Raw genomic sequence first — 18,606 nt, forward strand, 5'->3', positions numbered from 1 at the left:
CCTTTGCAAACTGGGAATGCTGAAAACAGGCAAAAGATAAAGCGACCACACCCCACGTGGCTCCCAACCCCACCCCACCTCATTTCCTGTAGTCCCCAGAGAAGGCAATCCTGAGATTAGTCGCTGCTTCTCCTCCAGCTTCCTACACTCAAGCTCTGACATTTCTCTTGAGATGACTGTACAGGACAAGGAGAGCTGCCAGGATCTGTGTTTGCTAAGGCCCCTCCTTCCTCTCTCACCCCGCCCCCACATCGGCAGGCTGTAGAGAGCTCTGAGTCTAGACTCCAGACTCTTACCTGTGGGGAGGGGGGAGCAGTAAAGAGCTCTAGGGCGAGAATGAGGCTCATGAATTAAATGGACGCGTCTTAGGTGTGTTCTCCAGGCCTGAGTGTAGCTTTTAATGCCCCTCCAAGAAGTCTGTGTTCCATTCTAACAAGTGACTAAAGTTCAACAAAGGCGAGGAAGGGCTTGTGTCTGTGGTGCTCACCCTGGCACCCCTGGGAGTGAAGGGATCCTTGTAGTTAACTGCCTCCTTGTGGGTGCCAGGTCCTGTCCCTTGCTTTGTGCAACAATTCACTTACTGAGCACCTGCTGTGTGCCAGGGCTATGCTCAGCAGCTAGCAAGACAGACGCACTCCCAGACTTTTTACAGTTCACAACTTAGCGCTTTGCTTTCACCTTCTTGACGATCACAAAGGAAAAAGGAGATGCTCGGAAGAGGGAATTCACTGGGCCAAGGTTTTATAAGTGGCAGAACTGGCACGCAAGCTGGGCCACTCAGCCTCCAGTCTTAGCTCTTCATCACTCTGCTCCACACACCACCACGCAATTTGTGACCTCCTTCAGTCATGGCAACAACCTCAGGAAGGAAGGAGCTGCACCAGGCCCGTTTTACAGACCAGGAGACAACCATTCAAGCTGGGGGTGGGGAGAGGGGCAGATTAAGCAGCTCCTATGGGCTTCCCAGGTGACGTTAGTGGTAAAGAATCTGCCTGCCAATGCACAAGACACAAGGGGTAAGTTCGATCCCTGGGTTGGGACGATCCCCTGGAGGAGGAAATGGCAACGCACTCCAGTTTTCTTGCCTGGAGGATCTCATGGACAGAGGAGCCTGGCAGGCTACAGTCAGTCCGTGGGGTTGTAAAGAGTTAGACGTGACTGAGCATGCGCACACACAAGCGGCTCATTCCAGGTCATTCTCTTCAGAGCCTGTTTTCTGTGCTTTGCTACTTCTGCTGGGCTTAAATCTTATGTTAAGAAATCTCAGTAAACTCCAGGAGCTGCCAATAAAGCTATAAAAACTGTCACAGGCACAGCAGAGTAGATGCCTTGGTGCCTTAACACAGCTACACTACCGGAAAGAGGCTCCTGGGAGGCACCCAATGTGAAGTGAACCACACAACTTCAGCGATACAGAAGCATGGGCTGAGAGCTGGACCAGGCCCCAGGACAAGAGCAGAGCAGGGCAGGCAGAGGCAGGGGCTGCTGCATTGAGCCAGGGCCAGAGGAAGCAGGGAGCCAGTGTAGGCACCTGCGCTGTTCCAGGATGGGGAACCCACCAGGTTATTCCCATGCTAAGATTTTCTTACAATGGATCAGTCAGAATCTGCGCTCACAGATCAACTGGGTAGACCCCTGTTGCCTAAGCCCTCCATCACATGACGCAGGTAAGGTTAGTTCTGTTTACTAGGCATTGTCTGTCAGACACAATGTTCCCCCTGCCTTTGTTGTTTTCTTCCTAACCCCTACAATAACTCTCTGAAGTGGATAATTAGCCACCTTCATCTTTAAAATGAGGAATGTGAGTCCCAGAGAGGTGACATAAAGAAGAAGAGGCCCAAAGGAGGGCAGCTGGTGGGTGGAGAGCAGGGGACTGAACCCAGGGCCCTCGACTTCAGAGACTGGACTCCTTCCGCAACAGTTGCTGAGGATGGCCCTGGACCAGGGGATTCACAACTCCCCGCCTCCCCCCCCATTCAAGGAAACCATTGAGGGGAGGAATGTGTAGTTTTACCAGATGAGTAGTTGCGACCTGCATATACCTTAGAATAACCTGGGGAACTTTTAAAACCTATAATGAAAGGTCCCTCACCAGAAGTTTTAAACTGCATGTTTGGGGTGGGGCCTTGGCATTTTTTTTAAAGCTCCTAGGTGGTTCCTAGGGGCTTCCCTTGTAGCTCATATAGTAAAGAGTCTGCCTGCAATGTGGGAGACCCAGGTTGGATTCCTGGGTCAGGAAGATCCCCTGGAGAAGGAAATGGCAATCCACTCCAGTATTCTTGTCTGGAAAAATCCTATGGATGGAGGAGCCTGGCGGGTAGAGTCCATGGAGTTACAAAGAGTCAGACATGACTTAGCAACTAACACATTCACTTTCACAGGTGGCTCGTATGTGTAAGCAGGATTGAGAATCATCGCACTTAAGGCTTCAGGAAGCAAAGTGAACCCACTGAGGATTACTGTTCCCCTTAGCCCCCGACACTGCCAAGGTCACCATCTACTCTATTTAGCCGCATGCTTGGACTGTCAGCTCTCCTGGGTCTGTGGGTTTCATGGCTCCCTGGGAGGATACTGTTCTGGTTTTTATAATGTAGGTCAATGGGTTGTTGAAATTGTTGCCTGTCATACTCTTTAAAGGAATGCCCCAGTCAATAGCATGTTGGCTACATGGATGCTGGTAGTTTTCTACTTTCTAGAACTCGGTGGCTTCTGCCCAGGAAATGATCCAGAACCCTTTCATCTTATGTTTTGTTGTTCTTGCTGTTCCTCTCAAGACAACCGATCAAGCCAGAGGCAGTCTCCACCCTTCAGCAAGACTCTTCCCAGTAAACCCAACTGGCCTTCGGCAAAAGCGAGACTGGCCACCTCTCTGCCGGCCAACACTTCACTGCATAAACCTCAAGTCCCACCCAAACCCAAAGAGCTCCTTGAGGATGAGGTAAAGTAAATCTGTCCGGGGAAGCCTGCCCAGACCACGGGGAAGGCTGGATGCAGGGGCCAGGAGGTCGCAAAGAGTCGTACATGACTGAGCGACTGAGTACACAAGTGCAACAGGCTAAGAAAGAAAACAACATTAAAGGCAACTCTTAACCATCACCAGACATAATGGTACCGCAGCTTCTTGAAGAAGCAACTGTTTCTAAATGCCTATAGGTGATAAAACCTATAGCTTACAAACATGCTGTGAAATGACCTTCTTTTCCACCTTAGTATAATTTGTAGCCCAACAGGAGACATAAAGGAGAGACTTTTTAAATAAAATAGAGGCAGCATCCAGGCCCAAATTCCCACTTCACACTTACTAGTTGTGTGACTTTAGGTATCAGATGGAGAAGGCAATGGCAACCCACTCCGGTACTCTTGCCTGGAAAATTCCATGGATGGAGGAGCCTGGAAGGCTACAGTCCATGGGGTCGCTGAGGGTTGGACACGACTGAGCGACTTCACTTTCACTTTCATGCATTGGAGAAAGAAATGGCAACTCACTCCAGTGTTCTTGCCTGGAGAATCCCAGGGACGGGGGAGCCCAGTGGGCTGCCATCTATGGGGTCGCACAGAGTTGGACACAACTGAAGTGACTTAGCAGCAGCAGCAGCAGCAGCAGGTATCAGATAACCTCTCTGAGTCTCATCTTTTCATCTCTTCAGGTTCCTTTAAAGATTTAAGAAAGGAATATAAATACTTAACTAAACTCAGTGTCTCACACAAAGAAGCATTCTATGTATTGTATAAATTGGATTCCTTTCTACCATATTCTAGATTATTTATAAAATCTGCTTTTCTAGTTTCTCCTGAAAACCAAAGGCCTGTCAACACATGGCCAGTCATGGCCTCGAAGCAGCTGAGCCTCATGGCACCCTTCCAACTCAGCTGAGACTCCCCGGCCCCTGTTTCCATTTGTCATCATCTTCACCACTGATACAAGGCGTGGACACAGCCTGACTCTGCACATGCCCAGTTGCTATTCCATGCCTGCCTGTAAGCACTTGAGGTTATGACCCCCCTCTCCAGGGACAATTTAAGTCAGGAGGTCAGCAGACTGAGAATGAATTTGGTTTGTCAATCCTCAGTCTGTCTGTCAGTCCGAGGGGATGATGCCCTTTCAGGGTGTGAACAGGTGGCAAGGAGAATCTGAGCATGGGACACGGTAGGGAGACCATCGGTTAAGGTCTCACTGTGAATTCTTCCAGCATTCAGAGGGTCTATAGGAAGATACCAACTCAGACACAGAATACAAATGAAGACTGTGAGTTACGTGAGGCTCTGCATTTCTGTGAATAACTGGAGGTGGACCCCAGTGGGGAGAGGCCGAGTTTTGCTAATAACAGCTTTGTGGCGGTGGCTCAGGCAAGTCTGAACCAGCGGGGAAAGGGGATGACTGGAGGAGATACATTCTGGAATGAGGAGATGGGCAATCAAGATGAGGAAGAGTTAAAAAAGAAATAGAAGACATTAAGATCTGGCCAAGACATTAGATAGGAAAGGAAGAAGTCAAATACAAGCACAAATAAAAGTGTGTAGCTCTGCCATACAGGTTACAGGCAAAATATGGGTTACAGGCTGAGCAGAGAGTTGGGGCGGGGGGTGGAGGAGCAACTGCCCTGTAATGACAGGAGGGTCTAGCACTTGACAAGCACTGTGTATCGGCTGGTGATCTGAGCCCTCTGTGTGTATTATCTCATCACACCCTCAGAGCAACCCTATGAAGTACGTGCTATTATCACCCCCATTACAGAGGAGGAAATGGTACAGATGAGGTGAGGAGGGGTTGAAAAACTTGTCCAAGGTTGAAGAGCTGTATGCTAGAGCCAGCATTTGGACCCAGATCATGAGATGCTAGAGCCCAGGTGCTACATGGCCGTCCTGGACTACCTCTCCAGCATCCGCTGACAAAAGGCCAGCCCTTCATTCAACACAAATGTTCAAGGGATTCACTGGTGCCCAGAGCACAGACCCAGGACCTGTCCTTGCACGGTATCAGTTTTGTGATTTTATTTGACCTTGGACAGATTACTCAACTTTTCTCAAATTCCTCATCTCAAATTCCTTATCCTTTATTTATAAGGATAAATAAAATTTAAAAAATACCTAACTTAATAGGTAGGTATTATTGAAAGAATTCAGTGAAATAATGTATGTGAAGCTGTTAAATTTTCACATGAAATGTATTAAGGAAGAAACTCAAGTGGACATTTAATAACTCTTACAAAATCACTCCCTCCCCATATTTATGGTCAATTGATTATTGGCAAAGGTGCCAAGACAATTTAATAGGAAAAATCACTCTTTTAGACAAATAGTTCTAAGATAACTGTATCGGTTCAGTTCAGTTCAGTCGCTCAGTTGTGTCCGACTCTTTGTGACCCCATGAACCGCAGCACACCAGGCCTCCCTGTCCATCACCAGCTCCCGGAGTCCACCCAAACCCACGTCCATTGAGTCAGTGATGCCATCCAACCATCTCATCCTCTGTCGTCCCCTTCTCCTCCTGACCTCAATCTTTCCCACCATCAGGGTCTTTTCAAATGTGTCAGCTTTTCGCATCAGGTGGCCAAAGTATTGGAGTTTCAGCTTCAGCATCAGTCCTTCCAATGAATATTCAGGACTGATTTCCTTTAGGATGGACTGGTTATATCTCCTGAAGTCCAGGGGACTCTCAAGAGTCTTCTCCAACACCACAGTTCAAAAGCATCAATTCTTTGGCGCTCAGATTTCTTTGTAGTCCAACTCTCACATTCATACATGACCAGTGGAAAAATCACAGCCTTGACTAGACGGACCTTTGTTGACAAAGTAATGTCTCTGCTTTTCAATATGCTGTCTAGGTTGGTCATAACTTTCCTTCCAAGGAGTAAACGTCTTTTAATTTCATGGTTGCAATCACCATCTGCAGTGATTTTGAAGCCCCCCAAAATAAAGTCATCCACTGTTTTCAAAAGAATGAAATTGAGCTCCTATCTCACATCATATCTTAAAAAATTAGATAAAAATGGATCATAGGACTGAGTATAAGAGCTATTAACAAAACTATAAAATTCTTGGAAGAAAACATAGGTATAAATCTTTATGACCTTGGAATAGGCAATGGTTTCTTAGATAAAACAAAAGAAAAAATAGATAAAATGTACTTTAAAATGTAAAATTTTGTGCTGTAAATGATGCCACAAAGAAAGTAAAGGACAACCTATAGAATGAGAGAATTTTTTTTGCAAATTATATATCTATAAAAATTTATATCTAGAACATTTAAAGAACTTTAATCATCTAAAGATAAAAAGGATAAACAACCAGATTAAAAGTGGACAAAGGGATGGAATAGATTTTTCTCTGAAGAATATATATAAATGGCCAATAAGCAGACAAAAAGATGCTTAGTGTCATTAACCATCAGGAAAATGCAAATCAAAATTACAGTTAGATACCACTTCATACCTACAAGGATGCTTATAATAAAAAAGAAGACAATAACAAGTACTGATGAATATGTGGAGTAATTGGAACCCTTATACATTGCTAGTGGTAATGAAAAATTAGTGCAGCCACTTTGGAAAACAACTGTTACTCAAACTATTAAATATAGAGCTACAATATGATCCAGAAATTCCATCTTTAGGTATATTCCCAAGAAAAATGTCCATCTACACAAAATTTGTACATTAATGTTCATATCATTACTTATAACAGCCCCAAGGTAGAAACAGTAAGTAAAATGGGGTATAATCATACAATGGAATATGATTTGTCCATAAAAGGAAATGAAGTAGTGATACGTAGTACAACGTGGCTAATCCTTGAAATTACTGTCATAAGAAATCACAAAAGACTGCATATTTTAATAGTGTATGATTCTATTTACATAAAATGTCCCGAATGGGCAGTTCTTAAAGACAGAAAGAAGGTTCATGGTTGACTGGGTCAGGGGAGGGGGCGGTTAGGAGTGACTACTGGGCACAGGGTTCCTTTTGGCAGTGATGACAATGTTCTAAAGATAATTGTTGTGATGGTTGCACTCTGTGAATATACTAGAAGTAACCAAATCACTTTACATCATAACGTTTAATGGTATATGGATTATGAAAAATTTCTTAATATCACTCTTTCTTATCCAATAAACTGCAAATGTACAGCATTTCTGTATTTCTTTTAGGCTGATTATGTGGTCCCTGTGGAAGATGAAGATGAAAACTATATTCATCCCACAGAAGACAGTTCAGTCCCATCTGAAAAAGGCAAGAGTTTGCAGTTTTAAGCACCTGAAAACTTCTACCAGTTGACTGGGGCATTATTTGCTCGCAAGTACCAAAGGGCTCAGACATGATGCTGCTGAGACCCCTCTGCTCCACGGCCACAGCATTTGCCTTCTTTGGTTGAGTGGCTGGTCCATCAGAGAGCATAGTGAGCAACCCATGCTTGTGTTTTTCAACCTTGATTCTTCTTTCTCCATCCTCTTCCATGATTTAATACTGTCTTCCCAAATTATAAAAGCACCTAGGTTCTTCTCTTTAGCTCTTCACTAAGAATAGATTTCTCATAAAATCTAATACTAATGAGGTCATGAGCCACCAGGCTAACCTTACAAATATTGTACCAGGAATAATTTCTGCAGAGGACTGAGAAATGAAAGAATGAAATATGCTCTGTGTTCCAATTCTTTAAAACTTAGTGCTACGTCAGGCCCACAAGAAACATTTCATTTGTAAATCCTTCAAGAAGTAACAAATGCAGTTACAAATAAATTATCTTTAAAAGCCCATGCCACGTACCCACAGGATTACTTTGGACATAGTCGCTATGGAGAATATAATCCTGTATAAATGCTGCCTCTTCAAGTAACGCTATTCATCTAATAAACCTGACTCCGAAGTAGCGGTACTCAGGTTTTACGGTGTCATCACGTCACAGCCCTCTCCTTCACGCCCTAAATATCAACAACAAAGTCTAGGCCCTCCAGGATTCCTGAATTCACCCATAACCACAAAACAACAAGTACAAATGAAATGCCCCCATACCCCCAAACCTACAAAATCCAAGAGAAATGATGTGTGGCAGGGAAGGCAGGGCTATTAATTTGGCCCCTCCACTTGTTAGTTTAATACATGTTCCCCTGATGAAAAACAAACTCTTTCATCTCTGAGACCCCCAGTTTGGCAAATGAAATTCCAAGCAAGTATTCACTTTAATTATTAACATATTCATTCGAAAAATGTTTCATTTTTTCTTCTGAAAAGGCTACTTTTAATGGCTTGTGTGCTTAATTAAGTGTGTCTCCCATTCTTTGCAAATTATCCAGTCTAGACCATTATTTCTACCATGCATTTTTCCATAAGTGCAAATCTCCATCAGTAGACTGTGTCTGCAATATATACACATAACCCTAATATATATATGATTGTGTGTTTCAGCTCCTGTCGTAAATAGATCAATCAAGCCGAATAACTCCTCAAAGTCAGCCTCTCCTCCAGGGACAGCTCCAGGTAGGATATACATATGATTTGGTGTTTTTGTTTTTTTATTGTGAAATGATTACATTTGGGGATTTGGCTTTCAATCCACTCTAAATAAGATAAACAACTCAGAACAAATGTTATGAAGCAATCCCTTGTATATCCAAATGTCTTCATAAGTAGCAACAGAGACTTTTCGCGTTCATCCACTGTGTGGTGGCACCTGTGTGGGGGACCCTCGTCCCCACGTCCCTGCGTCTCCAACAGCCACACCCTGGTCTTCATCTGACCTCTCTGGGCACTTCACTGGTTTCTCCTCCTCTTCCCCTCCCCTGACTGAGGATGCCTGCACAGGTCAGCCTCAGCCCTCTGCTCTTCTGGCAGGATATCGTGCAGGTTAAGAACTTGGGTTCTGAGCCAAGCATTCCAGTGCTCCCCATTCTCAACTGTATCGCGCTGGGTTTGTACTTCACCTCTCCAAGCATCACATTTTCTCATCTGTAAATGGAGATAACAGCCCTAGCCCTGAGACAGCAGAATTCTGAAAATGGGAGTGGGAAATTCTTAAGTGCCTGGCATACAGTAGGTGCTCAGCAGACCATTATTTTTCACTTCTTTCGGGTGTATCCATTCTCCTGTATTCGCTTTGGTGGTCTAAGCTAATAACCCTCTGGTGTCCAGACCTAACGCTCCTTCCTTCCCACCACCGCAAGCTCAGCGCGCCCATCACTCCTACCCTTTGGGCATTCCTATCCCTCTTTACACCTCAGCCTCCGGGCTCCACGTCTCAGCGTGCTTGTGCTCTTTCCCAATCCTATTGCCTTTTTCCTGAATTTGCTCTTCTGTTTCGGAGAAGGCAATGGCACCCCACTCCAGTACTCTTGCCTGGAAAATCCCGTGGATGGAGGAGCCTGGTAGGCTGCAGTCCATGGGGTCGCAAAGAGTTGGACACGACTGAGCGACTTCATTTTCATGCATTGGAAAAGGCAATGGCAACCCGCTCCAGTGTTCTCGCCTGGAGAATCCCAGGGGCGGGGGAGCCTGGTGGGCTGCCGTCTATGGGGTCGCACAGAGTCGGACACGACTGAAGCGACTTAGCAGCAGCAGCAGCAGCTCTTCTATATTAGTTGTCACCACCTTAACCAGACTTTCTTTAACACTTCATACCTTCTGTCTTAACAGAGTCCACTAAGCACATCCTTGCCTCTAGGCTCTTCCTCAGTCACTGAGATGAGCTTCTGACCCTTCCAAATGTTGCTAGCTTCATCCCATTACACAGTTTGTACCATGCCATCCCTACCCAAACCATGAACTCCCAGTGGTTCCTAAGTGTCTCCTGTTGCTGCTGTTTAGTCACTCAGTCATGTCCAACTCTTTTTGCGACCTCATGAACTGTAGCCCACCGGGCTCCTCTGGTCATGGAATTTTCCAGGCAAGAATACTGGACTGGGTTGTCATTTCCTTCTCCAAGGGACCTTCTTCTGTAGGGTCTGGCAACTCCCAGACTGAGACCCACAGCGCTGAGTAACGCCCATCAGTTCAGTTCAGTTCAGTCTCTCAGTCGTGTCCGACTCTTTGTGACCCCATGAATTGCAGCACGCCAGGCCTCCCTGTCCATCACCGTCTCCCGGAGTTCACTCCAACTCACGTCCATGGAGTCGGTGATGCCATCCAGCCATCTCATCTTCTGTCGTCCCCTTTTCCTCTTGCCTCCAATCCCTCCCAGCATCAGAGTCTTTTCCAATGAGTCAGCTCTTCGCATGAGGTGGCCAAAGTACTGGAGTTTCAGCTTTAGCATCATTCCTTCCAAAGAAATCCCAGGGCTGATCTCCTTCAGAATGGACTGGTTGGATCTCCTTGCAGTCCAAGGGACTCTCAAGAGTCTTCTCCAACACCACAGCTCAAAAGTGTCCCCTCACCCTATCACAGCACAGAGAGACGTAAGAGCCTCCTCCACAGCTCTCCTCCTCATCCTCTCCCCAACTGGGTACCCAACACACACACACACACACACACACACACACACACACACTCCCTTCTCTCCCAGACCTGAAGGCTCAACACAGAGATTGGGAGACCGACCTCTGCTTTCAGTGACATGGTCCTTGAGAGAAAATGAAAGAAGAGTATTTTTAGTATGTTTTCCTAGACTCATTCCCTGTGCAATTGCTCACCCTCTTCACAAGTTCTTACTTCTCCTCACCCTCAGAACCCGCGAGCTCTTTATACCAGCAGCATAGTGGTCAGAGTCATTTTATCCAGCTCATCTTCATTCCTGGGAACAAATGTCAACACACCAACCTAAAACATCATGGAGAGGTTGCTTTCTTCCCAACTGAAATAGAGACTCCTGACCTGTGATAACTCAGGAGAAGTGCTGTCATTACTGGAATAGAAAATGTTTCATTGAAACAGATAAATGAAGGTTTAAGCACTCCTTTAGAACAATAGTTTATTTCTCTCTGGCGCTTACACTTAAAATGCTCTTCTTGCCTTACATGGACGTTTTCTTCCTAAAACACACGTGATACTCCAATCAGCCTGTTTTTCATGGGTCCTGCCTTCTGGCATTTGTTTGTGTTCTCACTTTTATGACAGCAAATTCTACACATCCTTCAAAGTCCAGCTTGAAGTCTCCCCTCCTGGAAACCTCCTATGTTTTTTTATCCCTCGGAGAGCTTTTCTTTGCCATAAGTCTCATCCCACTTATACTCAGCCTGCACCTATTCTCCAATTGCTTTGGGTCTCAGTCTAATCTCCCTAAGTATGTTGCAAGCTCCTTGAAGACACTGCCTTAGTATTGCTGACACAGGAGGCCTTTCCTGATACCACAGTGGGCTAGATCCCCTCGGTGTACGCGCCTATTGTACCCTGCACTTCCCGTTTATCCCCTATCCTTCCTGAGATCTCTGTCTTTCCTGTGAGACTCTCAGCTCCATGCCTTGCTCATACTTGTGTTTCTAGGGCCTAGACAGGTCCTGCTCAGAGCAGGTGCTGAAATGGTAGGTGGGTCAGTTGATTGAGAGCAATTGAGCCCCCCAACTCTGACTGTCTTTAAGGAATTATATGGCCCCATTATGAAGGCATTAGCCCACTAGATTTCCTATTCATTAGTTTTACATTAATCTAGCGTAGCTAAATTTTATCACTAGAGGCATCAGATGCAGAAACCAAACTTGAACAAGAAAATAATTTCTTGGTTAAATGACTGTTGGATATAGACAGAAGAAAGTTCAGGAGGAAGAAGGAAGTGAGTTAACTTAAGGAACAAACCTGAACATTTAGAGGGAGTTTCTGAGTATGCAAACAGTATAGTTTTCAGAGATGATTTTTGTAAAATGAATAATCAGACTCCTGGCCTATGTCTTTGAGTAATCGAACCATTGCCCTTTAAAGGCTTCAGAAAGTGCCCTATAGGCATCATGACAGTGCTAAGTTTTCAGGTGTCCCTATCAAAATACCCCACCGTGACACTTAAAAGTGAAAGTCACTCAGTTGTGTCTGGGACTATACAGTCCATGGAATTCTCTAGGCCAGAATACTAAATGGGTAGCCTTTCCCTTATCCAGGGGATCTTCCCAACCCAGGGATCGAACCCAAGTCTCCCATACTGCAGAATCCTGGAGTGGGTAGCCTATCCCTTCTCCAGTGGATCTTCCTGACCCAGTAATTGAACTGGAATCTCCTGCATTGCAGGCAGATTCTTTACCAACTGAGCTATAAGGGAAGCTTGACACTTGTTTCTGGTTAATGTTGCTCTTGGCTCTTTGATGGCTAGTATGGTGCTGGCCAAGGATCACGCACTGGATTAGGCGCAAAGACAGGCTTTCTCTCTCAGTGTTCCATCCTGGGAAGCACAGTAGTGGGACTTAGCCCAGACTCCAAAGCCAGACGGTCCAAGCCTTGGCTCTGACACTCACTAGATACTAGCCTTCAAGCAAGCTAAGTAATCCCCCTGTCTGTTTCCCCTACTGAAAAAAATTAAGAAAATGGCACCTATGCCTCAGGATACTGTGAGCATTAAATGAGTAAAAAGATATGAGTCATACATAAAATACAAGCTCTTTGTGATTTATTATTATTATTATTGTTGTCCAGAATCACTTGTTCAATCTGCCTTAATTCAAGACCAGTCTGATAGAGCAGCCTGTGCACATCTCAGGGAAGTGTTCCTTTCTTTCCGTATAAAGTTTTACTCTAAATCACATTTTTCCAGCCTCAGCACAGTTGGCGCTTGGGGCTAGGTGCTTCTTGTGGGGGCTGTGCTGTGCATTGCGGGCTGTTCAGCAGCATCTCTAGCCCCTGCCCACTAGATGCCAGTATACCCCCTTCTTCAACAGTGATTGGCAAAGATGTCTCCAGTCACTGCCTGGAGGAGGGAGACAAAATCACTCCCCGTTCAGAACCACTGGTCTAAACAAACTGAAAGACAGTCGCCCATTGTGATTGGAGAAGGCAGTGGCACCCCCACTCCAGTATTCTTGCCTGGAAAATCCCATGGATGGAGGAGCCTGGTGGGCTGCAGTCCATGGGGTCACTAAGAGTCGGACACGACTGAGCAACTTCACTTTTCACTTTCATGCATTGGAGAAGGAAATGGCAACCCACTCCAGTGTTCTTGCCTGGAGAATCCCAGGGACGGGGGAGCCTGGTGGGCTGCCGTCTGTGGGGTCGCACAGAGTCGGACACGACTGAAGCGACTCAGCAGCAGCAGCAGCAGCAGCAGTGCATTTAGAAGGTGGTTCAAGGTCTGGTTGATTCTGTACTTTTGTCAGAAGGTGGTACTCAAGGCATGTATTTCTGAGCATCCTCTAAGAAAACTGCATTTTAAAATATTCTTATTTCTTTATTTCCTAAAATGGGGGGCGGGCAGTGAGCAGAGTTTTGGAATTTACAGTTCCTTGCTAGTGTGCAAGTTGAATTTTACCTGTAGCCCAAATTGTTCTGAAGTTATTAAATACAATGTCTTTATGCATTTTGTCAGGATTCAAGCAGTGCATGAGAGTATAGGATGCTTCAGCTAGTGTGCAAGCCCCACTAACGATATATATAGGGTGTCTATAACAGCTAAAAGAGATTAAATCCCAAAGGCTTACAATGTCAACACTGGATTATTAAGAATAGGGAAATTTAGCAACATCATATGTAAAACAGAATAAAGGATGATTCATAAAATACATGTTAAGTTTGGTTCAGTTCAGTTGCTCAGTTCAGTTCTGTTTAGTTCAGTCGCTCAGTCGTGTCCAACTCTTTGCGACCCCATGAATTGCAGCATGCCAGGCCTCCCTGTCCATCACCAACTCCCAGAGCTTGCTCAAACCCATGTCCATCAGCTCGGTGATGCCATCCAACCATCTCATCCTCTGTCATCCCCTTCTCCTCCTGCCTTCAATATTTCCCACCATCAGGGTCTCTTCCAAAGAGTCAGTTCTTCACGTCAGGTGGCCAAAGTATTGGAGTTTCAGCTTCAGCATCAGTCCTTCCAATGAACATTCAGGACTGATTTCCTTTATGATTGACTGGTTGGATCTCCTTGCAGTCCAAGGGACTGTCAAGAGTCTTCTCCAACACCACAATTCAAAAGCATCAATTTTTCAGTGCTCAGCTTTCTTTATAGTCCAACTCTCACATCCATACATGACTACTGGAAAAACCATAGATTTGACTAGACAGACCTTTGTTGGCAAAATAATGTCTCTGCTTTTTAATATGCTGTCTAAGTTGGTCATAGCTTTTCTTCCAAAGAGCAATTGTCTTTTAATTTCATGGCTGCAGTCACCATCTGCAGTGATTTTGGAGCCCCCCCCCCAAATAAAGTCTCTCACTGTTTCCATTGTTTCCCCATGCCATGGCATTCTCCATTGCCATGAAGTGATGGGACCAGATGCCATGATCTTAGCTTTTTGAATGTTGAGTTTTAAGCCAGTTTTTTCATTTTCCTCTTTCACTTTCATCAAGAGGCTCTTTAGTTTGTCTTCACTTTCTGCCATAAGGGTGGTGTCATTTGTATATCTGAGGTTATTGATATTTCTCCCAGCAATCTTGATTCCAGCTTGTGCTTCTTCCAGTCCAGCATTTCGCATGATGTACCCTGCATAGAAGTTAAATAAGCAGGGTGACAATATACAGCCTTGACGTACTCCTTTCCCAATTTGGAACCAGTCTATTCTTCCATGTCCAGTTCTAACTGTTGCTTCTTGACCTGCATACAGATTTCTCAAGAAGCAGGTGAGGTGGTCTGGTATTCCCATCTCTTTCAGAATTTTCCACAGTTTGTTGTGATCCACAGTCAAAGGCATTGGCATAATCAATAATGCAGAAGCAGATCTTTCTCTGGCACTCTCTTGCTTTTTCGATGATCGAACAGATGCTGGCAATTTGATCTCTGATTCCTTTGGCTTTTCTAAATCCAGCTTGAACATCTGGAAATTCACAGTTCATGTACTGTTGAAGCTTGGCTTGGAAAAATTTGAGCATTACTTTGCTAGCGTGTGAGATGAGTGCAGTGCAGTAGTTTGAACACTCTTTGGGATTAGAATGAAAACTGACCTTTTCCAGTTCTGTGGCCACTGCTGAGTGTTCAAAATTTGTCGGCATATTGAGTGCCACACTTCCACAGCATCATCTTTTAGGATCTGAAATAACTCAACTGGAGTTCCATCACCTCCACTACCATAGTTTGTAGTGATGCTTCCTAAAGCCCACTTGACTTCACATTCCAGGATGTCTGGCTCTAGGTGAGTGATCACACCATCATGGTTATCTGGGTCATGAAGATCTTTTTTGAATAGCTCTTCTGTGTATTTTTGTCACCTTTTGTCTTAATATCTTCTACTTCTGTTAGGTCCATACCATTTCTGTCCTCTATTGCACACATCTTTGCATGAAATATTCCTTTGGTATCTCTACTTTTCTTGATGAGATCTCTAGTCTTTCCATTCTATTGTTTTCCCTCATTTCTTAGCATTGATCAATGAGGAAGGCTTTCTTATCTCTCCTTGCTGTTCTTTGGAACTCTGCATTCAAATGGGTGTATGTTTCCTTTTCTCCTTTGCCTATAGCTTTTCTTCTTTTCTTAGCTATTTGTAAGGCCTCCTCAGAAAACCACTGTGGTTTTTGCATTTCTTTTTCTTGGGGATGGTCTTGATCCCTGCCGCCTGTATAATGTCAAGAACCTCTGTCCATAGATCTTCAGGCACTCTGTCTATCAGTTCTAATCCTTTGAGTCTATTTGTCACTTCCACTGTATAATCTCTAGGGATTTTATTTTGGTCATATCTGAATGGTCTAGTGGTTTTCCCTATTTTCTTCAATTTAAGTCTGAATTTTGCAATAAGGAGTTCATGATCTGAGCCACAGTCAGCTCCCGGTCTTGTTTTTGCTGACTGTATAGAGCTTCTCCATCTTTGGCTGCAAAGGATATAATCAATCTGATTTTGGTATTGATGATCTGGTGATGTCCATGTGAAGAGTCTTCTCTTGTGTTGTTGGAAGAGGGTGTTTGCTATGACCAGTGAGTTCTCTTGACAAAACTCTGTTAGTCTTTGCCCTGCTTCATTCTGTACTGCAAGGCCAAATTTGCCTGTTACTCCAGGTATCTCTTGACTTCCTACTTTTGCATTCCAGTCCCCTATGATGAAAAAGACATCTTTTTTGGGTGTTAGTTCTGGAAGATCTTGTAGGTCTTCATAGAACTGTTCAACTCCAGCTTCTTCAGCATTACTGGTTGGGGCATAGACTTGGATTACTGTGGTATTGAATGGCCTGCCTTGGAAACAAGCAGAGATCATTCTGTTGCTTTTGAGATTGCACTCAAGTACTGCATTTCCAACTCTTTTGTTGACTATGAAGGCATTCTTGCACACAGTAGTATATATAATGGTCATCTGAATTAAATTTGCCCATTCCAGTCCATTTTAGTTCACTGATTCCTAAAATGTCGATGTTCACTCTTGTCTAACTCAATGAAACTGTGAGTGATGCCATGTAGGGCCACTCAAGACGGATGGGTCATGGTGGAGAGTTCTGACAAAACATGGTCCAACTGGAGAGGGGAATGGCAAACCACTTCAGCATCCTCGCCTTGAGAACCCCTTGAACAGTATGAACAGTATAAAATACATGTGGTAGAAGGAAAAACTAAGGGTACATTGTTTTCCCAGTTAAGAAAACTTAGTAACCAGCAGCTTATGCAAAGCTTGTGCTGTTAAATCAAACATTAACATAGGGACTTCCCTTGTGATCCAGTGGCTAAGACTCTGACCTCCTAGTGCAGGGGGCTTAGGTTTGATCCTTGGTCAGGGAACTAGATCCCACATGCTGCAACTAAGGATTTCGCGTGCCACAACTGAAGATCTTGCATGCGCAACTAAGACCTAGCGAAGCCAAATAAATAAATAAATAATTTTAAATTAGCATAATTTTTTGCTCACTGTGATTTAAACAGAGCTGATTTTTCTCTTTTGTTAGTATGCTTTTGGACACATGTCCTTCTGCTGCATCCCCCATTTCTGCCTTGGAGTTTTCCAACCAAGAATTCAACTTTACCAGGAAGTGGGGATCCTGGCAGTAAGGAGGGTATGATGTTGTCCTTCCCGAGCCATGCCCAAGGGTCTGACTTCAGCCAGAGTGACAGGAAGGGTCACTGGCCTTGGAGGAGTCATTTTCCATCCTCCCATGGGCATCCACAAAAGCACCCCTCTATTTCACTAATCTTTCCCCACAACAGGGAGAAGCAGCAAGTGAGTCTGACAGCCCAATCATGCCCCCAGGGGAACATTATGAGATTTTTGACTGGAGAGGATACGGCCAGCCTCGGCTTTCAACACGAATAACCTTAGCTTTCGGCAGTGGACCTTCCCCTTAACAGGGGAGCCCCTGTTTACTCCCTTGATCCCATGGGAGGCTCATAAGTGACACATGTGAAGTACCTGGCCCAGTGCCCAGCATCTAGAGACACTGAAGTGGTTGATAACAAGAGGATAAGATGAAAATAGCAATAATCATATTTACTGAGATCCTTTATGAGTTATAACTAGCATAAGTCATAAAACTCATTCATTTTACATGTATAATTCAATGGTTTTAAAAAATCATTACATTTGCAGAGTTTTGTAACCAACACTACAATCCACTTTAGAAATTTACCATGTCCACCCCAACTCCAAAAGAGCCTTGATGCCCGTTTTTGGTCAATGATGTTCCCATGCTCAGCCCTGGGTATTCTGATCTGCTTTCTCTTGCTATAGAGTTATCTTTTATGAACATTCATACAGATGGAGTCATATAATGTGTAGTCTTTTCCATCTCACTCCTTTCACTTTACTCAATGCTTTTGACCATCAAATACTTTCAATCCCTTTCCAGCAATAATTTTACTTTGCTTAGTGATTGCCCAGCTGCTAAGTCATGTCCGACTCTGCAACCCCATGGACTGTAGCCCGCCAGGCTCTTCGGTCCATGGGGCAAAGGGCTACAATCCATGGGGTTGCAAAGAGTCAGACATGACTGAAGCAACTTAGCATGCAAGTACAGCACCAGCTGGGAATCTGGTTAATTCTCTACATGTTCGTGCATGTGTGTGCTAAGTTGCTTCAGTCCCTTGAAATTTAGGTAGTCAAGACAAGGGTATTTCACAAAGAAAGCACCTCCCACTCACAATGTCAGTCTTAAATATTGAGAATTTGAAGAGCAATATCAACTTGATGCTCTAGCTAATGAAACACAGTTGGACTCATACTACTACATATTCAGTTGATATTGCAGTTTACTGACACGGGAAATGTTAAAAATTTCAAGTGTAGCTTCTTTTTCAAAGTGTTTTAAAAAAAATCATGTCAGGGTCAGGTTACAACTAAGTAAGAGTTACATGGGAGCGGCCTCTCCTTTTGCAGATGCCGCTGGTGAGAGCTGATGGAAATTAGCCCTTTTGTAAGGACTGTGTGTAGAAAGAAAGTCAATGGGCTCTGAGCGAGAGCCTGAAGGACTCTAGTGAAGTACATGAGAATGAACTTTATGACGTCTGCACTTATTACTTTTCAAGGCCTTTCCCCCTTTTTTGTGTTTGGAATAGGTGGCCCTGTCTGATGAGGTGGTGTGGGGTGCCTTTGTATTCCCTTGTAAATTCTGAGAAGGCAGAGGCCTACTCGGCTCTTCCACAGCA

At 44.5% G+C, this 18,606-nt stretch overlaps 1 protein-coding gene across 2 annotated transcripts in view; it reads left to right on the forward strand.

Moving 5' to 3' along the window:
* Nucleotides 1–18,606, forward strand: part of BLNK (B-cell linker) — a 77,307-nt gene that overhangs the window by 42,423 nt on the left and 16,278 nt on the right. For both annotated transcript variants that reach the window (XM_018041591.1, XM_018041590.1), the window contains 3 exons: nt 2,775–2,938; nt 7,148–7,229; nt 8,403–8,474. In XM_018041591.1, the coding sequence (XP_017897080.1) occupies nt 2,775–2,938; nt 7,148–7,229; nt 8,403–8,474 (318 nt within the window). The remainder of the gene's footprint in view (nt 1–2,774; nt 2,939–7,147; nt 7,230–8,402; nt 8,475–18,606) is intronic.

This window comes from Capra hircus, chromosome 26, assembly GCF_001704415.2.
Source record: "Capra hircus breed San Clemente chromosome 26, ASM170441v1, whole genome shotgun sequence".
Lineage (NCBI taxonomy): Eukaryota > Metazoa > Chordata > Mammalia > Artiodactyla > Bovidae > Capra > Capra hircus.